Source organism: Chenopodium album, chromosome 21 (assembly GCF_948465745.1).
Source record: "Chenopodium album chromosome 21, dcCheAlbu1.1, whole genome shotgun sequence".
Taxonomy (NCBI): Eukaryota; Viridiplantae; Streptophyta; class Magnoliopsida; order Caryophyllales; family Amaranthaceae; genus Chenopodium; species Chenopodium album.
The window spans coordinates 35,702,219-35,726,771 of NC_137854.1; the positions used below are offsets into that span (position 1 = coordinate 35,702,219).

The following is a 24,553-nucleotide window of genomic DNA, read 5'->3' on the forward strand; positions in this document are numbered from 1 at the left end:
GCATCTTTCATACAAATCACATTTCTCCATTTCTTTTGGTTAACCAAACAAGAATTAAGAGTAAGCCCCTTAAAACCTACACTTTAGAGCAATTTTGGTCTTTCTTATGCGCTTAGTTTTATGAGAAATTGGAGAAAATATTAAAATATGGAGATAGTAGGGTTTTTTTTTTTTTTTGAGAAGGAGATAGTAGGGTTGGAAGAATAGAAAATTGTATTAATAAAAGTAGTAGAGAGAATGGAAGGAGAAAGAATATGAAATTAATAAAATATTATTTATGTTGGGTCCACTAGCTGAGAAAAATTAATTAAATATTGGTAAAAGCTTTCAAAATAAGGAAATGAAGCAAATATTTAAAAACGACCGGAAATGAAAAGTGGAGCAAGTATTCAAAAACGGAGGGAGTATTGTTTATATAGATTTAGGTTTTTTTATTGAAATAAAATTAAAAATTTGTACTAGGCTAGCAATAATACTGTCATTTATGTATTGAGAGATGAGTCAATTTGTCATATATCAAATTCACATTGGAGTTTGTGCCAAGTAAAAACATATAGAGGAATACTGCATGGTACGAGTAGTCGAGTACGTAAGGTGTTTCTAAATTTTAAGTCCAATGGGCTACAAATTAATTAGGTTTTTTTTGTTGTTAATTTGCTTCATTGGATCTGACATAGAGGGGCCAAGCCCAGACCAACCCCTTGGAAGATCCGCCCCTGTATGCATGTACATAGCCTACTTATTAGTAATTTAGTATACCACTTTTTGAGCATATTTCATGATATGTTTAGTTATTTACTACTTTAATTCAATGAATTATCTTCTCGTAAAAATATCTTATTCTATTGGGTTAGATTCATTACGTTTGTGTGATACTTTTTACATCACATGCAAATAGGATTGTTATGTCCATAAGGACCATAACTACAAGAGTCTGAATTTATCACACTTGTAACGTTTTACCCTATACTCACTCAAGTAGCAATTTTGCCCTTAAACTGCTGTATTATCGGTTTTTCCCTTATATTGTGCTGTGTCGAGCAATTTTATTTTATTTTTATTATCATTATTTTTTTTTTACAAATGCCACTTAATTTCATGAATTACTTTGATGATAAACTTGAATTTTCTCGCTAGTAATAAATAAACATACATGGTAAAACTGTTTATCCGAATTTTAACATGTGCGAAAACCCGATCGACCCGGGCACAAAGCCTGGCCCCTCTTGCCCTTCCAAGCAAAGAAGAAAATTGAAGAGTAACGCCCGAAAAATTTAGAATGCCAAACAAACTAGGCTGTTTGGCTCCACTACCACAAGTCACCAACCTCTGTAAAACCCTTATTTGTTTTTATAGTACAAGTACAATATTCCCGCACCATTTTCTCTCTCCTCCATTTCCTTTGACCTCCTTCACTCTCACTACCCTCACTTCCTCAAGCTTCATCAATGGAGGTCGGAGAGAATCCTTCATCGGCGGCGACTGACACTCCTGTCGCTGTAAACTCCGGCGAGAAGCAGCGGTTGAAACTCAATTTCGTGGAACTTTTTGGCGATGATCATGATGAACCGACGCCGGAGATTAAGGTTGTTGCCACCGAAAAACGGCGGAAAAATCGGGAGAAGGAAAGGAAATCGGCGAATGATGATCCTCCTCCGGCGAATTCTCATGGTGGAGATGATTTTTCGTTAATGTCGGACATCGAATTGAGAAGTACAATTGAGAGGCAGACTAAAAATCTTGCTTTGGCGAGTAGGTTGCGTGATAAAGGTGAAAAGCTTAAGGCTAAATTGAAGTGTTTGGAGGAGGAATTGCAGCGCCGTGAGCTTCGTCAGAAAGAGGTTCATTTTCTGTTTATTTTGTGGAATTTAGGGTTTTATTTGTTGTTGTTGTTGCATATTTTAGTGTAATTGCTTATTTTGATGATGGTATACTTTATGAAAATTTGAGAAAGGAAATGCTAGTATGGTTATACTTGATTGTTGCATTGTTGGTTGATAATCGTTTTTATTTCGAGTTTTCGATTGCATGCATGTTGTGCAATCATAGGAGTAACTGTGAGGTGTGGATAGGATGGTTGTTTTTTGGGGGGTAAAGATTTTTTCGAAGGTCAGCAAATTCTGATTGGCAAGGTTTTGTATGTAAATACATCATTAGAATTTAGAATTGTGATAAAATACATTGAATTGATGGGAGGGTTCATTTTTTGCTTCTGGAGCTTGTATTGTGTGAGCTTCAATGCAGATTTTGTTTTGTTTTATTACTTCTCTGGAGCTCTAGCATTGTCTTGGCATGAACACAAACTGCATGATAAGCATTGTCCACAGTTTTTCTTTCGTTGTTACTGTTGTTATTTTTTGTTTGCGAGGACCGAAGAGAGCTGGGGAGGTAACATTACCTTGAGGGGGGTTATGCTATGCATTGACGTGATGACGTGTAGCTGCCTTAATGATTGTCATGCTGTATGTTTGTTTAATGAGTCTTAATTGTTATGAAGATAAGTAGCTTTTCCATTTGCACGAGAAGATTTTGAGAAAGCCTGTATGTTGGTGGCAAAGAATGGTTCTTATTATTTTGTATTTATTTTTGACATAATGACCAACTCATTAAGCATTACTTTATACCTTGAATATTTCTGGCTATGCTAAGCTGTGCTATTCTCAATATATTTGTGCCACAATGAAATATTGAACGAAGCATTTTCTTCATGGAAAAATTCAAGAGTGTTCGTTATTTTTTCTCTTAAAACTAACAGGTTGCTAATGGATTTGAGAAGCCAATGCATGCAGAGAGTTCACGTAACAATGGTGATGTCATTTTTCTTGCATCTCTTGCTTTTATGTATACTTGCAATGCCATCTGCACATTTTTGCATTGACTCTTGAGATACTGGAACCTTTTTCTGTCTTTATTGTAGTTAAGACGTGACATTTTATTGGTGATTTTCTCTTTTGGTTGAAACTAATCTGTCATACTTCTATTCTCATGCTAGAAGTATAGAAGATTTGACAGGTATACATGTAGTAAGATGAATTTGGATAATGTAGAAAAGCTGCAGAAATTTTGGGCTGATTCTCGAACACATTAGGGGACATTATTTCCCAAATTTGTTGTCTGAGCTATAGTTTTGGTTTCACCGCATGTGTTCGAATGTATATCCTCATTTCTTGTCATAGTCTTCTTAGAAAGATCTACTGATAATACAGAAATTTTTCTTTGATAGGAATATCATTCAGGGACCTTCATCTAAAGAGGCCCCTACATGATATGGAGTTCGAACAGCTTAATGTCTTAATTTTGTGTTTATCTGAGGCTGGTAAGTCCTGAATGTGGATAAAATATTCTTAGAGAGGATTCGATTGCAACTTTTTTCTTAAGGTTGTTAGTCATGTCACCTTAATGTCCCTCTTTTAAATGATGGGTGACCAATATTTTCAGGATGGTTAAGGTTCTTTTAAATTTTGTCCCCTAGAAATGAATGCTAAGGCAGGCTATTTTACTGAATATATAGTTGCTTTGGCATGCAGATAGCAGATCTTGTTTGCATTTCTTCTTTCTTGTAGATGCCTCAATTCCCGTGAGCATGTTGTTTGCGTTGCCTAAAAAAAGAACCTGTTTCCTTACCTTTGGCCATGAGACCTGTTTTACATTACTGAAAACAATGTATACATTGTGTACAATAGAGGTTTAATTGAGTTAGTTTAATAATTCAATTAAGGAGGAGAGGAAGAAATAACACTTTAAAGCTGGAGTTGAGGGAAAGTATCAGATTGATGCATAGAAAAAGGAACACTGGAATGGAAGTAAAATGCATTTTTTATAATGCAATATATGTAACTTTGAACTTAATAATTGTTCCTTAAACTCACTGATGTCTTATTTATAAAATGTTAGTTGTCGGGAAAAGGAACTACAGAATTACAATTATTTGACAAAACCAGTAATTTTTATTTATACACGTAAGATAATATAGATGGACATAGAGAAAGCATGTGCTGAATACCAAAATTTGAGAAATCTGATTCAATACTATTCATAGATGAGCGTAAAGGTAATATTTCTCTTATATAGTGATGGCAGATCTAAGGAATAAAATCGGCAAGATTGGGACATTTGGAATTTTGAATATGGAAAAATTATTGTGCATGAATTTTCACTTTAATGAAGAAAACTGTTACTTCACAGTTCACTCTCTGATGTTCCATCATTATTTACTAATGAGAGGGGATCGAGAGCATGTAAAGCATTAGCTGCATCAATTAAAAATAAGAAATCTATTACATAACAATGAGTTTGGTTTGGATTGGCAAAAGTGCAAACTTCTAGTTTTTTCTGTTCTCATGTGGAGACGTTGCCCATGTTGGAGCTGATGAATAGATGCTATTTTTATACATGTAATATCAATTGTTTATGAAAATAGCCACTATTGGAGGAATATATACAGAGCAGAGAAAAAAGTTATGAAAGAGAGGGAGAAGAGCAGAGAGTATGGATTAAAGGCAAGTGCATATAGTGAGTGGAAAAGTGAATGGTTTGTAGTAATTAACTAATTATTTTCTTTTCATCATTCTTAGACATATTATAGACAATGACTTGTATCCTTTTCGTGGTTTTAATTTTTCATTGTTTTGTCAAATAAAAAGTATCAACAAAAGAGGATTTTGGCTTTGTTGTAACATAGGTTAGACTACTCAAAATACACCTGTTGTGGCTCCTATCCCCTTCCTTTTTAGGTATCTTTGGAAGAGGACTAATCAAGGAAATGCCAATTATAGGTTTTTCACATGGATCCATGCAAGAAGCACCATCATCTGAATCCTCTACCTTCGCCACCTATTTTTTGAAGACGTTGGATAATCCGAAACTAGAACAGAATGTATTGCATCTATCTTACTATCTACTCTTTATAGTTCATTGATGATTACTGCTCCCATATTTAGTGTGAATGTTTTGCAGACCAGTAATCAAGCAAGCAGCGCATTTGTTCGTGAAATTTCTTGTCTGAACCCTTGCGACAAGTCTAAAAGGAAAGCAGCTGTAAAGTTACCACAAAGCAAAAGAGCCAAACCTGGGCTGTCTGCCAAAGATTTTTATGCATGGAAACCTAAGGATAAGTTTCCTTGCAATGGTGTAAAGAATGGAAAGCAGGCCAGTAGGGTTTCTTCTTTTGGCTCACTTCCTTTGCTAAATGAGAAGACAGCTGACACAAATAATAAGTATGCATATCTATTTTACTCCTCTAGCAATTTTCTCTTTTTCCTAATTTTGAAAGGCATAGGTATTACAGGATCTTTGGATCCAAAAAGGGTGAAGTTTCACCCCAATCTTTTGGTACTGCAGCTCCTGAATTTATCATAGTAAGGCCTAAGCGCCAAAAATGAGATGGACGCCTTATAACACTATGTCCTTTTTGTTTCTGGCTGATGCTGATGCTGCTGTTTTCTGCTCTTGTTTATTTGATTCAAATAGATTCTCTTATTTTCAGTTGCTTTCATTATGTCCATTTTTTGAGGTTGACTGTTACATTTTCTTGTCTTTTAGCAATTTCGTCTAACAATCATATCTATGATGGATATGCTTGACTTAGATTATATACAAAGTACATTTTAATTGTTCAATGTTGCTTTTATGGATATTATTTTTGGTGACCTAGTAGGGTTGTTAATAACATATAATAAGCTCAGATGGAAAGCTTTTGTTTTCTGTATGGCATTCTGTATATTCTGATGTCTTGGACACTCGTTTTACTGATTGCCAGCTTTTTAAAAAATAATCTTAGCACAATTGTCTTCACTTTGAAGTTTTTATTTTTATTTTTAACTTTTCTAATTTTTAATTTTTGATTTTTAATTTTTGTTTTTTGCGTACTATCTGTTTCACCTTGTATATCATTGCATTTGCTTGTCCTTATACTCAATGCTTGACTGGATTGAAAAGCATTCAACTTTGGAGTAGGAGCTTAGCTCATGCTATACTTCTAGGCTTGAATTTCTGATGGAAAGATATTTGGCATTGTGGAAATCAAGTGTACATACCATGTAACCATGCATTGAACCTATGCTCTTTTGCTCTGCTTTACACTGATATACTGGAAAATTGGGATTAACATGGATAAAAGCTGGAAGACAGGGTCATGCTTAATCTATTTTAGAACAAGATGGATAATTGTTCTGTTGTTTTTAAGCCTGCTTAAAAAAATATTGTGAGATTTCATGTACGTTTGTGGTTTTTTGTATCATATAATGTCTCTTGAAGTGTTCTTTTTGGTTGTTCAGATTAAGGTTTTTGCATATTTGACTGTTGACCAATTATTATGTCTCTAAACCTTCTTACAGTGAGGATTCTCAAGCTTTGAATACAAATGGCTCAATTAAGGATAAGGTAAATTAGATCTTTACCCCTCCAAATCCAACTAGTTTCAGGTGGAGATGATATGTATTCGACATTACAAGCTTCTAACTTGTTGCTTTTAGTCATCCAAACATCAAGTATGGGTTTGGTTGGTTCTAAACCCATACTCTATAGTCTATTCCAAGGTTGAACCAAATACACTCTACACACACATAGGGTCAAATGAGATATATTTATAAATGACAAGGATTGATATGCAAGATTTTAAATCTGAATGTGCATATTTATTTAACAAAATGTGCACAATCAATAATTTTCCAGTAAAAAGAAAAATAGTCTCACCTCAAAAAACGAAATACACACATTTGTTTAAAAATATGCCAATTGAATTAAAAAAATGCATATGTATCTTTCTCAATTTAATTATAATTGGCATAAGAGTAGAGGGCAGCCGTGTATGGGTCTGTTATTGGATCGGATCTTATATTGAGGCAGGAATAGGGAATAGTATCTGATTTATCTATATCTCTACATTTAAATCAAGTGCAGGCTGTTGTTTTGGTGGATGAGGAGGCACCCGAGCTTATTGAGAAAAAACAAAAAGCTAATGATCCAACGTCAATGTATGATGATCTTAGGCTCTAAGCTCATATATTTCTGGATCTGTATTTTCTCTTTCATATCAATTTTACACTGCTAATGCCGAAGTTATTCTTTTGTGCTTATTTACAGGCCTAATGATGGCAAGATCTACTATCCATCTAGGTATCAATGATCTCTAAATTATGTCATATTCTCACTTTTATTTTCTTGATGCATGCATACGTGAATCTCTTGTTGTTTACTTAATGTTTGTACTTTTTATTTATTTATTTTTATACAGGGAGGATCCTGAGTCTCTTGAAATCTTCCGCTCAGAATTAAAATGCCTAGAACCTGAAGAGTGCTTGACCTCCACTATCATGAACTTCTATATAAGGTATATATATTCTCACTTTGCTTTATAAAACAAATTTATTTTTTAGGTCAGGCGTGTGGCGTGTCTGTAACTCGTCTGGTTAATTAAAAACTCGGAGAGCCCTCAATGGACGACATAGAAGTTGGAAAATTGTATAATTTTAATATTGTATACCTTCAACCTCTTCAATATTTGATATACTTGGAAACTTTGGGAGCTACTGAGTTCCACGCGAGTAACAGAAAAACCGGTGATGAGGTTGAAGTTTGATACTTTGGCTCTGTCACGCACCACCAAGAGGTGGGACAGTTTGTTATTTTTTTTTTTTTTATTTATTTATTTTTATTTTTTACTTTGGACATCTTGATAATTACAAAGGCTTTGTGTTTCATTGAGATCTCACTGAGAAAGTGAAGTTTCTATCGATGAGGATTTGGCTTGCTGAAGATTAGCATACTGTTTATTAAGAATTTTAGGTTCTCAAATCAAGTCATGCTTACGAATACGCCCTCCGTCCCCGAAAAAGCCTCATTTGGCTTTTTCACAAGGTTTTGAGAAGGTGAAGTATATAAGTTATAGGGTTTAGTTGATTAAAGGTGAATATAGAAATAGGAAGATAATGGGGTTTAGTCGTATAAAATTGAATTAATAAATAGATAAAAGTGAAATGAGACTTTTATTTAGGGACAAAGGGAGTATGTGTGTTTTATTTTTTACCTAAAACACTGTTCTGTACATGGAAAATGATACTTCCATGCAATATGAATCTTAATGAGGGATACAAGTAACATTCCCAAAGACTTATTCACTTTGATCCCTCATCTATTCTTAATTCTCCTCAATAGTTGAATAAAAATGTTGATTGCTTGTGAGATCTTGTCTCCTCTGAATGTGAAGCCCTATATCCTTTGATTTGTGAGGCTTTAAATAGTTTTAGATAGGATTTCCATTGTGAGTACAGATATGATGGGATGTTCATGGTTTTCCTCTTGGAATTGAGCCTGATATCATGTGCTCCAATGTTGTGAAGCTGTAATAGGTGTGTATTTAAATTTGGCATTATGCTTTGCCTTACTAAGCTTCTGAGTCTTTTATCTGTGTAATGCTCATGTAAAAAATGTTTATTTGGATTTATTGTGGTTTTATGAATGTATCACTTGTGTAATGCTCTTGTGAGTAATGGTTTTTTTAAGGAGATCAAGAGAGATCCAATGTAATTATAGGCCATTGGAGGAGGTGCAGTTGTTCACTGAAGTATTGTTACTTTTTCTAATCTGATTGAGGTTCACTTGGAAAGATGGGATATGCAGGTCTGAGAACTATAAAAGTATTATCTGAAATGCATAAGGTAGAATTTTGTTGGTGGTTGGTGGAGTGGGAGAGAACTATTATGTTTGTACAAATATATTAGGTGATAGCTGATACTTTAGAGTTTGATGACAGAGTTTTGTGGTCCTAGTGGATGGAAGCTAGGTTGAGCTACAAGAATTAGCATTCCTCTTCTTTTTCTGCAATGATGTGAGCTGTATAAGTTAGTATCTATTCTATTGGAGAAATTGGATAAAACTACCTTGTGAACTGTAGCACCTTTTTCGCATAACTACCTTAAATACTAAATCTTAGTGATCCAGGATCTAAAGTAAATTATTTTTCTTTTGATTAGCCATTTGTTGTCTAACTTGCTATTCAATCTGCTAGATATCTCCAGAAGCTGTACTGTTCAACTGATTCGTCACAGCACAATTTCTACTTTTTCAATACATACTTTTACAGTAAGCTTCAAGAAGCTGTATCCTACCAGGTACCCCCCTATGCTCTATGGTCTCCTTGACCCTAGAGAAATTATGGGTTGAAATGTTCTTTTTGATTTGCATGTGATTTTCTTTGGTGACCTGTGCCTTTTGATACTTGACGAATGTCTTAAGATGTATTATCATAGCACTTTTTTTGATTGATTTTAGCTTTGTAAAATTATTCTTTCCTGCTGGTGATTTCCTGAGAAGTTGAAGGAAGTTGATGCTATCAGTATTGTCTGTTGAATATTGTTCATCTTCTCCCTGGTAGACATTGGAATAAATAGAAAACTTTAAAATGAACAGACATTGGTCAAGGTCCTAATCATCATGTTTTTTTATAAAAAACTATGTTCTAAGCTCGGCTAAGTTCATTCTATCTTATGTAGTATATGGTAAGGTCATTTATTAATATAGTATTAGCTTCCCAAACACACTGTTTTGAAACTTCATATTTTGGGTAGCTTCACTTGAGTAGGATTTCATTCCACATGTTGATGAATCACATGAATCATTCTTGCCCAGTGTTTAAGTACTGTGCTCTCCACTCACGTAAATCTCTTCAGTGTTTTGAACTTGTTTCTCATTCTTGTTCCAAATTGCTGTGATGCACAAACTACGAAAACCCTAGACAATACCATCTATATGATTGGTACTGCATAATTATTGATTGTTATAGCGGATAGCTGTTCAAACTGCTTATTGGTGTTTTACTAGCTATTTGTGAATAGATCATGATATGTATTTCTAATTAAGTTTGCTCAATTAGGTTTTGGTTAAAAAAAAGTAGTATAATGCAAATTGTTGTCAAGTAGCGGTAGTTGGGGGAGATAAGTATTTACCTTATGTAGCTTTTAAAGAAAATTTCCAGTTTTACTCCTTTGTTTTTTTTTTTTTTTTTTTTTTTTTGTTATTCCCACTTTCCATTTTTTGTCCATTCTTTTATGCTCTACGGCTCTACCTTTTTTACTTTATTCTATTTGAGGCATACCCCCTTTACCATCTTATCCCAGAATAATCACACATCTCCACACTCTGATTTTATTTTCCTCTTTTCTTCAACCCACTCGGCACCCACCTTTTTACACCCTCTCTCACGTTATCTTACTTTTACGTTCACTCACCATTTTTCAAAATGTTCTCAATCTATATATTTAACGGTTAGAACATAAAAGAACAGAAGTATTAACTGCCATCTTATTGAACAGTACATAACAAATTTAGACTTTTCTCGAGTTTGAACTAGGTCCAAAGATTAGCTGCTGTTTGAATAGCTCTTGTTTAACCATGCTTAAATTCGTTTCTGAAAAAAAAAAAAAAAAATTATCTGTTAATTTTTGTTTTGGATGTGAGTCAAATAAGATGCTGTGAGGTTTATCGTTGTGCTGGACCTGCCCTTCACATTGGTTGTCGATTTGTAATAACTGACGATATAGAAGCTTTGATCATTGTGTTGCTTGCTTTTTCTTATCGTGTCTCTGTTTCTCTGTCTAGCTATCTTCTTGTCCTAATTGTTATTGTTTTTTTGTCTTTTGTGGCTGGGAAAGAGAAGTCATTGGCAGATATTTATTACAAAGAAACTTGGGGTGTCGGTGATGTAGCTGTTTTGAATTGTTTCTTTTATAATCTGAAAACTCAGCAATAGCAATTGTGGTTATAAACTGTGACTTGCTTGATTTTCATTTTTTGTCATATGCTGCCACCAGTTTATAAAATAGCGCGTCTAAGAGGCAGCAGGGCTCCCATCCCTTAGTGTGCCCTGCCCTTTTACTATGTTGGTTGACACTCCAAATTCGAAAGGTTACATCCACCCCTGGCACTCAGCAGAAAATGGATGTCAAAATGCTCATAGCTTTTTTTTTTAATTGTAGTTTACTTCCCCCACCCCCTTATTTCTTCCAAGACAAAGTCTGAACATACATGGGAAGGGGAGGCCTGGAGGGGTGGATGCTTGATGTGAATTATTGTTAAATGTGTTTTTTTTAGCTATCGCCCTTTAATCAACCCCTTATACCGACAAACCGCATTCCACAGACCTATGTAATGCTGTTCTAGCATAGAAAAGCAAGAGAAGAAAAGGTAAATAGTTAAACAATAAATACGGCAGCATAATGCATGTTGTTAATTATTAGATGCTCAATATTGCCTTCTGCTTGTTTAGATTCTTGATTGAAATTTGTTCACATTCTATATTAAATGTAAGCTTGTTTCTTTCATGTAAATTGCCGAAGCGTGACAAGGAAGCTTTTTTCTTGAAGTTTAGAAGGTGGTGGAAAGGTGTCAATATATTTCAGAAGGCATATATATTTCTTCCCATAAATGAAGAGTAAGTTGAAATTTTCGGACATTTGAGTTGGAGTTATTTGTCTGGTTCACAGTTTCAATGTTAGTAGGTAAGGGCTAGTCCCAATTATTGTCTTGTTTCATTGGTGTTAGGTGTTACATTTGGATTGTGTTTACATGTATTACATCTTGTTCATTTTGAGTAACCTCTATGTCATTGCTCTTCCGTGAGGTTCCAATTAGCAACATGAAATTCATTTTTTACACTCTAACTTACATTCATTAAATATTTCCTGACATGAACGAAGATTGTAATTTGCACCAGTGGCCTTGTTAGAAGGGAGAAATTTTCATCAACAATCGTTTTGCTCTCCCAATATGGGTCATGCTGGCTATAAGCAAGGACCTTTTCCGTTTGGAAAGGGTTTTGTCTTTGGATAGAGCAAAATTTCTTTAACTGTTCATTGAAAAATATGTCTTGATGCTAGTATCATGACATCATGGTCTTGGGATTAACATATAGCTCAAATATAATGAACATTTAGCTTGAATATAATTAGCTTATAGTTTATATAACTCAAATAAATATGTTGATTCATGTATTTAAAATTCAACCCCATGCAAAACTTGAGTGATAGAACCATTGAATTTCTTGAAGGTTTGTTAAAAGTTTGAAGGTGAGGTTATTACAGTGAAGGAACTATCTGGGCGCCATAATTGAAAATTTAATGTGAAATTCTATATTTTTTTATGGTAGCCCTCAACTTTCAAAAATCCTATATGGTGGCATTGCAAAACTTTTATTCCTTAAAGTGACACCCTACTTTTTAATAATACACATTGTGACCTTATTAAGCTAATTTATGGCAAAACCATCATTAAACACCTGTTACTAACCCTGATATGTGATTTTACTAACCAGCCCCTCTAATTACATTCCCATTTCATTCTTTTCCTGTCATATCTTTTTCCTTCACACTTTTCCCTTTATAAGAATTAGGAATTAATAAGTTTATTACAACAAACTCCCAATCACCAGAACAATACTTGTTTGATATTTTTGCTGGATTCGTTCATCAAAATATGTACTCTGAAATTCTAAATATTTGAGTATGATACTGATAAAGAGGTTATACTGTAAGGAGAATTAAGTTACCCTATAAACTCCAATTTACCACTTTCTTTTTTTACAAAAATTTCTAACAGGGGACCAGTAATTATTTGAACAATAGCCTGACTAATCTAGGCACTCGTTTCAAATGCTTTGATCTCAAAATCTGAAATCTGTCCATTACCCAGAAAAATTTTAATTTTCCAGTGAATCCAATTGACACAGTGACCAAAAACTTGGACTTAATCCAAAAAATCATACATTCAAAAATGAAAGATTGAGATTAGAATGAGGGAGATGATTTAGGGGTGTGATGATTTTTAATTACTGATTTAACTAAGGATTTAGGTTAGTATATAGGTGATTAATGATGGGATAGCCTTCAAATTAGCTTTATTAGGTCATTATGTGTATTATTAAAAAGTAGTTCATCACTTCATGGAACAAAAGTTCTGCCGTGCCACCATATAGAATTTTAAAAAAACCGAGGGGTACCATGTAGAATTTCCCAAATTTAATTCCTTTATTTGGTACTTGGTTGTCCTATTCTCAGAAAAAATTGAAATTAGGTAATTGTTGTTTTTCATAAAAACAAGAAAAAGCTGAAAACTAAAAGGTAGTGGTTTAGAGGTTCACCATTGTCCAAAAAAGAATATTCCTACTCGTATGTTTTTATTTACTTAAGTAAGATGCCATCCTTCTCCACTGCCCCCATGCACCACCTTGTGCACTGCCTTGGTCACCTCCATCACCTTTGTCCACCGTTGCCACTCCAAGGTCAACATCAGTGTACTTCTTTTTGAATCATCAGGCATGTTGATCTTCTTCACAAAGAAGCTTTCAAAAGACTATTAATTATTTAGACGTGCAACCCTATTCTGAAAATATAAATTCAAACAGCTTGTGAGATACTTCTGTGAGAACAAATGAACAATGGACCCCCAAAGCAAGGAGTAGCTAGTGCTATTCATAGTGCTCTCTACCTTAATCAGGCTAAACAACTAATTACAAAGTAGAAATCCAGATTGATGATATTTCATTTAGATTAAGAGTTTGTGCATACTGTAAAACATATTTCTAAATTCAATTTTTTTTATTTTTTATTATTTATTTTTAATTTTTAATTTTATAGTTAAATTTAGTAGTTGAAAAGTTATTATTAGAATGACGAAAGAAGGGCGGCGGTAGTCATTGGGGGTAGTAGTGGTGGGCAGGGCAGTGGTGTTGGCCAATTGGGTTGCTGGGGTGGGGCCTCTGTGGGGAACAATGAAGGGGAAAGGAAGAATGTTTTATTTGGGTATTTAAATAATGTTCTTGTTTATATTTTTCTGGCAGTAGATTCTACCAGTGAGACATTTTTTATGGCTCGATGGTTGTGCGGATAACAATTTCCCAATTAAAAAATAATTCCTCATACTGTTATGAACTAGCATAACAGGACATAATCGATGGCAATATTAATACAAAGTAGATCGAAAGCGAATGTGATTAATATTTTGGAAAATAGAACAATATATTGATTGACACAAGCTTTTGAGACATTGAGTGGCTTGTTTCACTCCCAAGGCTAAAACAAAACTAATGTAACATTTCTGAATATTATTTTCTTTCCCTACTTTTCTTTTAAAGTAGCATTTCTGAGACCTTTATCTCTCCCTACCATCCTTCTTGTGTCGCATTATGATTCTCTTTTCTCTTATACACCCAGCTGTCTTTCTCCTCGGCATACTACTTGCAATATTAAATTGGACTACCAGTAATGCCCTTACCTCTTTTGCTGATTCATTCCATCACTGGCTGCTCAAACTGCCACCTTGTCCTCAAGCTGGAAAGTATACGGCACTCGATTCTTGGCCTCACCAACAATTATTCATATTTTAATTCTTGAACGAGCCAAAACTGAGAGCGAGCTGCCACCTGACTTGCTGTGCATCTTTGGTGAGAGTTAGTTCACTATTCAGATTCTTAATCACAGATGAAAAATACAACTTGTTAAGCAATAGTATTGATCTGGTGGAGAGGGTGGTATTAGATTGAGATGGAAATTGTGCTAGCTAGAGAGAAGTGAAAGAGAGTTTGGTGTGAAAGCTTAGATTGGGTTATTAAATGGTTGGGTGGTGTGGTGAGTTGAAGGCTGGGTCTTGAAATAACTGCTTGAACTGCTTCTAGTACACTACTATCTGTGATTGTAAAGGACAAACAAGTACACTACTATTGCATATCTTGTTTGGGAAGGATACTCTCAACCCTTGAGATTTTTAATCCTTATGTTTGATTAAAGAGGCTACAGAAATGTAGATAACTATGGGGGATTGTGAGGCTGTTAGAATACAAATATGTGTCCATGTGTTGTGGTGAGCTATATGATTTAATAATACGAAGATCTGACCAAAACTGCATGAATGTTTTAGCTAACATTACTTTTTTTTTGAGTTAATTGTTCGCTTCCAGTAAACTTGCTACCTCTGTTCAAGATATTGTTATATGATGTTGTCTTTGTAACTGGGATAAAGGCCCTCTAAATTTGATGCATAATTTCATCTTGTCCTCAGCAATCATTGGAGCTTGGCGATAATATGCATCCCTGACGAGGAATGTGATTCTGGATTGATGATACTTCATTTAGATTCATTGGGAGTGCACTCTAGCAGTTCGATTTTTGAAAACATCAAGTGGTGAGAGCACTCAACCTTAGCAGTGTGGCTTATAATTTGCCTTTTGGTTATTTACCTGTCTGTTTTCAAACATGTGACTCTATGTAGTTGCATGTTGATGAGAGACTTCATGGTGCTGACTTTTGTATCCTTGCCTATCTAGAGCTGTGGGGCTATTGGCGTATGAATTTGTCAGGCATGTGCCATTTGTAGAAGTTTAGATCAGTAAACTCAACTAGCTTTTGGTCCAAGAGATGTCTTGTGTGATGGCATGTAACATGACATTATAATTTAGATGCTAGATCTTTGAATACTCCCTCCGTTTTTTTTTTAAGTGACACACTTTCCTTAAACGACCGTTTTCTTTTGACACACTTCCTCTTTTAGAAATTCCTTACTTTTTAATAATATATCTTCACCCCACTATCTCTTACTTTATCATTTCTCACTCCTTTCATGGTCCCCACTTTCTCTCACATTCTTTTACTTTATCATTTCTCACTCCTCCAACCTACCCCACCAGGCCGTCTTAACCATATTAGGGCCTTGTTCTAAACTTAAAAATAGGCCCCATTAAAATTTATTTATTAGGTATAATTTCAATAATCATATTACAACATTTTTTTTTGACACAACATTTTATGTACTCCGTACAACATTTTAAACAGTACATATCCCAATTCAATTTCAAAAGAAAAAAATTTCTAGCCATTTTTGTAGCAAATTCATCAACAAGTCTACATACTGCACCTTCTCCAGATATAATTAAAAATAAAACTACATTAATATTTAATAATTAAACAAACAAAGCACCAAAAAAAACTACTATAATATTTAACAATTAGGTTAATAATTGAAAGTGAAAAGAGGATGGAAACAACTTAATAAAAGTTTACCGCAACTCCAATGGCCGAACTCACCGACTCATGGGAGTACCCATTAGGCCATTACAATAATTTTCTTAATTTCCAACTTTAAAAATCTCACATATTGGCAATGATAGCTAAATAACTCCTAGAAAATTTGAAATTCTATACATATTAGCCTTTGATATATGAAAATCAAGGGTTTTATTTGGTGGAAAACGAAGTAATTAATTCCTCCATGGGAAGTAATTCAGGTATTGAGAAAATCCTCCTCATAACTATTGTGATTGATAGAGGAAGGCAAGAAATTTATTTGGAAAAATGAAGAACTTGGGGTAAAACAAGAAAATTAATGATTAAAGAAGGAAGGTTTTAGATTTTTTAAGCAAACTGAAAACATTATATGAGGTAATTTGCTTGATTTGTGGGTGTAATTACATCGGGAAGAAGAATGGCCGATGGAAAGTTACTGACTTAATTCACGCTTGATTGAGCAGCGGCATTTTTTTTTTTTTTTTTTACTTAGGGTTGGGCTCCATGTATAAATGGGCCCTCAACAATTCGGGGCCATGTGCTAAGGGTCTGGTTGCACAGTACCCCACTAACATCTTATTTTATTAAAGTCAATAAAATCTCCTAAAACTCCGTGTCAGTCAAACTGTGTCACTTAAAAAAATAACGGAGGGAGTACAATTTTAGGTCATATTGAGATGAATGGTTTGATGATGATTAAATCATAATAGATGATGGGTTTATAATGTATTGTAATATCTTTTAACACTGTACAATACTCGTTGCCTAGATTTATTTGTTCTGGTTTAAACAAATATAGTCCCTTATCTTAAAGATAATTGATATTACATTATTATAGGTGGGTGTGATAAAAAAAGCAAGTATATGGTATAGATCATCTAGTAAGCTCTTAGATTGCAAGTCACAAATATACGCGGTTTAAGCCTTGGCAGACCCCTGTTTTTTAGGATTTTTTGACTTTTACCACAAAAAGAAATCAAAAAAATGTTTTTTCCTACCGAAACTTCTAAAACTTTTATTTTACCACCAAATAAAAAATTAAAAGTTGTTTTTTACCACATGTCGTCAAAAACCTTACGGAATTTTTTAAATTCTGCGATTTTCGTGTCAAACACATGCTCTTTAGGGGTTTTGGGGGGGGCACTTTGGTCCTACGATTCCAATTTGAGGTCAGAATTGACAAAAAATGATCGGAAATGCCTCGTTATGCGTGTTTAAAAAAACCTCGATTTGCGTGAACACGCAAAATTAGGCATTTCCGATCATTTTTTGTCAATTCTGACCTCAAATTGGATTTGTAGGGCCAAAGTGCCCCCTAAATCTATGAAAAACATCTTTTGCGCACGAAATTTGAAGAATTTTTTTTTAAACCGTTAGATTTAACGGTTTTCTTGACGTTTGGTGGTAAAAAACTATTTTTAGAAATTTTTTTGATGTTAAAATAAAAGTTTAAGAAGTTTTGGTGGTAACAAACAATTTTTTGATTTTTTTTGGTGGTAAAAAACTATTTTTAGAAATTTTTTTGATGTTAAAATAAAAGTTTAAGAAGTTTTGGTGGTAACAAACAATTTTTTGATTTTTTTTGGTGGTAAAAGTCAAAATTTCCTTTTTTTTTTTAATATTTTTTGTGTTATTATACTACCTCCGTTTCATATTAAGTGCAACAAAAGGGGTTGCGCAAGTCCCAAAAAAAATTTCTTAAGCAAGGATTAGAAAATAAAGGGCCATGTGATTTATTTTAGATGAGAGAGAAAGTGGGGAATGGATGTTTTTGTTTAAATGAAACCAAACAGTGCTGCCTCTCAGCAGCAACACTAGCCCACCACCACATTAACACCTCCAACACATTGTGCTGACTCTCAGCAGCAACACCAGCCCTGGTAGCCAGCACAACCACCACACCATGCACCCACGCCATCTTAACCGTAACCACCACAACCACTCAAAACCACCCCCACCCACCCTGCAGCCACCATAAACTCACCCGTCACCTATGTTACCCACTGCAAAGCTACCCCACACCCACCCCGTAACCAATACTGAACCTACTCGTCGTGGCACACCCTTCCCTGCAAGCACCCCCGAATGTATAAGCACCTTCTTAAAACAGCTAGATCTATGTATAATCTCCCTTTCTCTTTCTTCCTCCTGATTTTTTCACTTCAATGTCAAAACTCTCCTAAATTACCTCCCATCTTTCACTGCTTTTGCATTAGATCTGACTTGTCACTTACATTCCCTTCATCAGTTTCTTAGGGTTTCAATTTTGAAGAGGGGCGGCGACTTTGACAAGGGAGGAGAAGGTGGCACGAGGGGCGACAAATCGATTTGACGAGGGAGATAAGGTGAAGGGAGGAGACACTGAGCGGTGGTGGTGGTGTGGTGGTTGTGTGAGAACAGAGAAAAATGGTGGTGGCTGAGGTGGAGGAGAGAGAAAACATAGTGGTGTTAGTGGTGGATGTGGTTGTGAGGGAAGAGAGAGAATGTGGGTTAGGGTTTTAAGTAGGTTGATTAGTTAATAACATATGATTAAATGTGTTTAATGAAGTTAAGTGTATGTTTGTGATTTTATTTTAAAAAGTTTACTAAAATAGAAAGTTTTAGTTTGTTGCACATAATATGTAGCATTCATTTTTTGGAAAATGTTGCATATAATATGAATGGAGGTAGTATATGAGTAGTTCATTTGAGTCATGCCAGCTTTGTATAAGGGGGTGATATAGGGAGGAATGACATGTGCCCTTGTGTCTTAGAGATAGTATAATTCTTAGATATTCTTGCAGATATATTAATGCTCCAAAACTACTTGTAGAAAGAGTTCTATTGGAGAATAGTCAGAATACCATGATATAAAATTCTGATATTTTTAAAAAGAATTAGCAGTATTAGAGAGGTGATTATAAATTAAACAAATTAGTGCAAGCAGAATCACTAAGAATATTACAAGTCTTCAAATTGTAGTACTTCATCCCTATCTACCCATTACAATTTTAATGAGGAATGGAATGTAGGAATTTTAAGAGGTGGCATTTTATCAAAGGAAACTAGGAAGAAAAGATTGTGGAATCCAGAATAAAAGGAGAAGGGTAGGAAGTCTCTGATTATAGATGGAAAATGTCAAAAGGGTTAAGTTAGCAAATAGTTAGTACACACATTAGTAGGTGAGGCTGGGGAGGGATAGTAGTGGAGTTACGGTCACATTTGATGCCTTGTCCTAGAAAATTATATGGTTTAGTAGTGTAGGGTCAATCATTCAATCAATATTAGTCTATAGAGCTTCACAAATATTTAAGCATGTGGTTCTTTGTTAGCTATTGATTAGTCTGATGTACCTGTGGCTTTCCCCTTTGTTGAACTCTTGTACTTGTTTCACAATTATGATCATATCACGATCCAACTTTGCCCTAGAGATTTCCACTACCATGGGGTCAAAGTACCTTTTTTGCTCAATGAATACTCTTTTGTTCTTGGGTTATTGTTAAAGTTAACACCCTAGAGTTCTCTAGACATAAATTAGAATTAGTATTATCTAGCAACAATGTTATCATTCTAAGTTTCTAACCTTTTCACTATTATTTTTTTCTTTGGGGGAGAGGGAATCGGATGGGAAGCGGTTGATATTTCTAATAGTTTTTTGAAGGATGGCCTCCATCAGTCCTTGGTTTGGGACTTTGGTTGGAATAATATACTGTATTTCTTATATAATTAGAACCTTCATGTAGTGTGTTTTCAGAAGATACTTAAGGACTGCACAATTTGATTTCTGGGTGCCTTTTTGTTTTGGTAGCTCAAATTGGGGCCAAATTTATATGGCCTGAAGTTTTCCTATGATTTTTTTTTTTTATTTTTTTTTTTGCAAAAAGTGAATTCTGATATAGAAAATCAGTTAGTGTGCATACTCACATGCTTGCAAACGTGATTTTTATGCTATATGTTTTCTTCAGTTTGTTGATTAACGAGTGGAGGATTCTGAACAAAGATGATGATGTTGATACTGGCCCCATACCTGAGAGGATTTGGCAACATCTTCCTCGTAGAATTGAGAATAAATATATTATGGTAATTATGTTTCTGGCTATGGTATTACTTTCATTTATTTAATTTATTATTATTATAAAAAATAATTATTGTTATTGTTGGGACTTGGGAGCAGGTGTGTGTTTGCCTTTTCTTTTACACTGCTTTAGATACTCTTTTCTGTATTATGAAGTAATCAGTTATAATTGAAAATAATTCTTGTTCTCATTGGATTTCTTACCTCTATTATTGTTATTCAATTCTTGGCCATTATTCTGCTAATAAAGAATTTGAATCCATATTATAATTGCTCGTAAATAAGTCGTAATTTGACCTGTCAAGTCATTTAGATTGGGTTGGGGTTTGGTAATTTGGGTCAATATCATTTGCATATGGGCTTATTTCGTTTTAAAATGGGTAAATGCATGTTTGTGAATTAGTGATCCAAATTTTCAGTTTCAAGTCAACCATATAGACCAATAATGCCTCTTTTTCCCTTAAATCTGGATACAGTGTGAAGATTGTTTACATATATGTTTAAGAATTATACTCTGATTCTAGATATGATATGACATGATAAGTTGAAGTTTGAAAAATTCCGGTGATTTCTAACACTTTGGCCTTTTAGCAATTAGCTAAGCTGGCTCATTTTGCTGTTTGACGAGCTAAAAGCATGTACCTTATGCAGGTGTGTGGTAGATTTAGTGGTTGTTCTTATGCTCTTAGCATTCAGAATGACAGTGTTTTAGGCAGAACAGTTTTTTTAAAATTTTTGATGCCAATAACCATTGCTTAGAATTATTTATTTTCTTAGCTCGCGTGCTCTGGTTGGGTTTTATTTATTTATCTTTGTATAATTATTGTTTTTTAATCTAATTTTAATGAACTACAGTATCTGGTCATTCCAAAATAAGCTGTGCTGTATAACCTTAAATTATTGAATCATTTTGGTTGTGTCAACTTCTATCTTGACCCTCCTAGACTTAGTTGTCATTATTTATCTTGAACTTTGACATATCTTGTCTCTATCTGCCTCCTTCGATCCCAACAGGTTCCACGGCAGACTAATGATTACGATTGTGGCCTCTTTGTGTTATATTACATTGAGCGATTCATACTTGAAGCACCTAAAAGGCTTACGAGACAACTTTCAACTATGGTACTGTCTTTACATCTAGATACACTATTGATCATTCTGGGTTCAGTCTCACAGTTTTTTTTTTTTTCTTTTTCTCTTTTTTAATTTGTTCTATGTGCTCACTTGCCTTTTCTATTCTCAGTTTGGGAAGCACTGGTTCAAACCTCAAGAAGCCTCTAGTTTGAGAGGGAAAATAAAAAAGATACTCCAGGAGGAATTCAACGAGGAACCAAAACAGGATAGCTGGACCTGGGAACCTGTGTGTTTGCCTGCAAATGCTGAAACAACAAAATCCATAGACCGTGCTGAAGTTTCATGACAACTAAAGCTTAAAATATTGTTGCTGTGTCCCTATATTTGGTACAGATTAACTACTGCAGGTTAGAGCTTGGAGATCTTTCTCCCTACAATTTATAGTGGCAATGAGGCGCATAGGAGCTGCACGTACATTTCCTAGTTAGTTTTGTATAGATAGAAGTAGATTTGGAATCTTGTCATTATAATGTAGGAAGTTACTGGGCAGAATATCAAGCCTTTTTAGCCAACTTGCTATTCCTTTCTGATTACCAGGAAGTAGCTTCTTAAAGGTTTTCTCGTCCATTGTATAGAATGGGGTAGGATTTCTGTAACCAGCAATTGTGGCTTTTGAAAGCCTTCCCAACTTCATATTCACAAGGTGCAACATTTTGTAAAGAAGACAAGCAGCAAGTGGTAATAAAAATTTACTTCTTTGCTCTGCAGAATTGTACCATTTTACAGTGTGGTATGCCAGTATCTAGCTATTTGCTGTGTCGTTTTTGAGATTTTGGATTATGTTAAGGGACATTTGTCCTACAATTTGATGTGTACAATTTCTTTGTTGAAACTCTAATTTGCTCTCGCGCGCGCACACACACACACCCTCTTTTTCCTTTTTGGCTGAGAAAACTCCTGGTCTCGGGTTGGTATCTATGAGCTCATTTTATTCCCCTTTATGCACATGCCCCTGTTTTTAATAAATTTGAGGGAGAATGTATGTATGTAGTAAAACTGCTGAAATCACCTTGTCATTTCTTGGCAGATGCTTAGATACAACATATAACAGTGAAAATCAGTACATTAATGTCAGAAAATAAGGCATTTCAGCTTATCATATTAAGCTATGTATTAATCCATAAATATGCAGGAAGCATCAAGCCATAGTTTGGCTCGCTGGGTCTTAGTAGATTTGTGGAAAGAAGCACGAGCAATGAGCTTGATCAGTGTATTTCATACCGCTTCCTTTAAACCTATCTATACATTCCAAACTGGAAACTATATCTTTCATCTCCGGCCTCTTCATCGGGTTTGACGACCAACATCTTTTCATGATTTTAGCTAATGACTTCGGGCAACACTTGGGAATACCAGGTCTCAAGTCCTACAATTATCACATATTAATGTATATGGGTTTATTCTTGAAATCATTTTATAATATATACCTAATAGCTGATTAATAACATTAAAAGTTACGTACCTTACTAAACTTTGAAGGTGAATATGGCATCTCGCAACAATATATCTCCCATAAGCAAATTCCAAAGCTATACACATCACTTTTGGTGTCGTAAGATTTTCCCTTCAGTACCTGTAGAAAACAAAATCAATTAGGAAACTAATAAAAGGTGAAATGTCTTAAACACCGTTAATCAACAAACTTTTGTCAGTCCGACATAAATTGAGAACACAATCACTAGTTTTGCATTTACCTCAGGAGCCATATAGCCCAGCGTTCCAGTCTGTCCTATCATTTTCCCTTGTACCAAAGAGACAAGGCGAGCGACTCCAAAGTCAGCCATCTTTAAGTGACCTTTCTCATCGAGAAGCATGTTTTCAGTCTTCACATCTCCGTGCACAATCATTTTTGAGTGAAGATATGATAACCTAAAATACAATTAATATAAGAGCAACAGTCCATCAATGACATGCATTTAATTAACGACATAAGAAGTTATTTTGTACGTAAAATTAATTATGGTAATTAAGGAGTCTTACCCTTTTGCCAAATCCAACGCTAACATAACAACAATATTTAGAGAAAGTTTTGTCCTTGAATTCCTTTTTAAGTATGACTTGAGTGTGCCTCCCGGAAGATATTCTGAAAGCATGTAATATAGATCTCTTGATGCTCCTATGAACTGCGCCCAAAGAGATCAAAAGTTGAAGAATTTCATAAACTTCAATTTCTCTAGACAAAATCTACTAATCAACACTAATTATATTCATTATTCTCAACTCCACAGTATTATAGTTAATAATATTGTCTAATACGCATGCATGTTCTTCAACGAAAAAGAATATATGCGTGCATGTGCTTAAGATATACCTAGAAAGCCCTAATTTTAGACAATCACCAATAAGAGAAGAAAAATAAATAAATATAACATGAATAATCTAAACTTTTGACAGTAACTAAGATAATTCCAACTTTTATCAATTTCTTGAATTTACAACATTTCAAAGTTCAAAACCCCTTTCAATAATAAGACAATCACAATGTTAAGATTATTTCAAATTACAGGAATCAATTAATAAATCTCTAGAATTTCAATAAGATTAAAAATAAAAAATAATAAAGATTCAAGTTACCTTGATGATATTAGGATGATCCAAGTTACTCCACATTGAAACCTCCTGATCAAAAAGTTTTTTCACTGAATCTTTTACCCTTTGGCATACTTGTTCAACTACAAGTACTTTAACTATATTTCCTCACCAAAAAATAAAGAAAACAAAGGTTAATTTAGTTGGGTGCATAAAGAATGAAAAAATAAGAATAAAAATTGAATTGTATGTACTGACCTACAACTTCTTGGCCATAATAGGATGCTTTGAACACAGAACTAATAGAGCCTTGGCTAATCACACTCTTCACTTTTAACATACGTAAATCAATAGTTTCGGAGTCCAAAATTGTTGTAGCTTCCATTTTTCTACAGAAGCTATTAAAATTGGAGCTTGGTGTAGGTTTTTTTGTTATTATGGGCTGTATTCTAAAGATAATACCCTTAGGATTTGAAATAATTAACGAATTAGATTTTTCTAAGTTTTTGGTTGATATTTATTTTTGAAAAGATAGATTTGTTTTTAAATTCAAATCTATCAAAAGATAGATTTGTTTTTAAATTCAAATCTATCAAAAGATAGATTTGTTTTAGTTTAAGATAAATTAAGAAATCTTTTAGTTAATATGGTGTAATTGATAAGCAATATATACTTAGTCAAACCGATAAATATATATAATCACTTTAAAATTTTCAAATTGTTGTCAAAAAAAAAAAATAAATAAAATAAAACTTTCTAAATTTTAAAATTTACTGGGAAAAGTAGC

General features: G+C 34.2%; 2 protein-coding genes across 2 annotated transcripts; one reads left to right on the forward strand and one right to left on the reverse strand.

Moving 5' to 3' along the window:
- The first annotated feature begins 1,310 nt into the window (after positions 1-1,310).
- On the forward strand, positions 1,311-21,992 carry LOC145601594 (ubiquitin-like-specific protease 1D). Its single transcript, XM_081657639.1, has 14 exons — positions 1,311-1,841; positions 2,756-2,807; positions 4,776-4,876; positions 4,957-5,216; positions 6,336-6,381; positions 6,901-6,974; positions 7,084-7,116; positions 7,235-7,330; positions 9,008-9,110; positions 11,334-11,428; positions 15,049-15,171; positions 19,994-20,108; positions 21,118-21,225; positions 21,347-21,992. Exons 1-14 carry the CDS (start codon positions 1,449-1,451, stop codon positions 21,521-21,523), a joined length of 1,776 nt encoding a protein of 591 aa, XP_081513765.1. The 5' UTR covers positions 1,311-1,448; the 3' UTR covers positions 21,524-21,992.
- On the reverse strand, positions 21,662-24,151 carry LOC145600740 (serine/threonine-protein kinase 52-like). Its single transcript, XM_081656610.1, has 7 exons — positions 24,025-24,151; positions 23,812-23,924; positions 23,218-23,360; positions 22,932-23,106; positions 22,700-22,810; positions 22,459-22,603; positions 21,662-21,939 (listed from the first exon to the last, which is right to left on the reverse strand). Exons 1-7 carry the CDS (start codon positions 24,149-24,151, stop codon positions 21,662-21,664), a joined length of 1,092 nt encoding a protein of 363 aa, XP_081512736.1.
- Between the last annotated feature and the right edge of the window lie 402 nt (positions 24,152-24,553).

Coding starts and splice junctions, on each gene's coding strand:
- LOC145601594 (XM_081657639.1), top strand. CDS start 1,449: ATGGAGGTCGGAGAGAATCCTTCATCGGCGGCGACTGACACTCCTGTC. Junction 2,808..4,775: donor AGAGAGTTCACGTAACAATG/GTGATGTCATTT, acceptor TGCCAATTATAG/GTTTTTCACATGGATCCATG. Junction 6,382..6,900: donor ATGGCTCAATTAAGGATAAG/GTAAATTAGATC, acceptor AATCAAGTGCAG/GCTGTTGTTTTGGTGGATGA.
- LOC145600740 (XM_081656610.1), bottom strand. CDS start 24,151: ATGGAAGCTACAACAATTTTGGACTCCGAAACTATTGATTTACGTATG. Junction 23,925..24,024: donor TTATGGCCAAGAAGTTGTAG/GTCAGTACATAC, acceptor GAGGAAATATAG/TTAAAGTACTTGTAGTTGAA. Junction 22,811..22,931: donor TGGGCTATATGGCTCCTGAG/GTAAATGCAAAA, acceptor TGTTTTCTACAG/GTACTGAAGGGAAAATCTTA.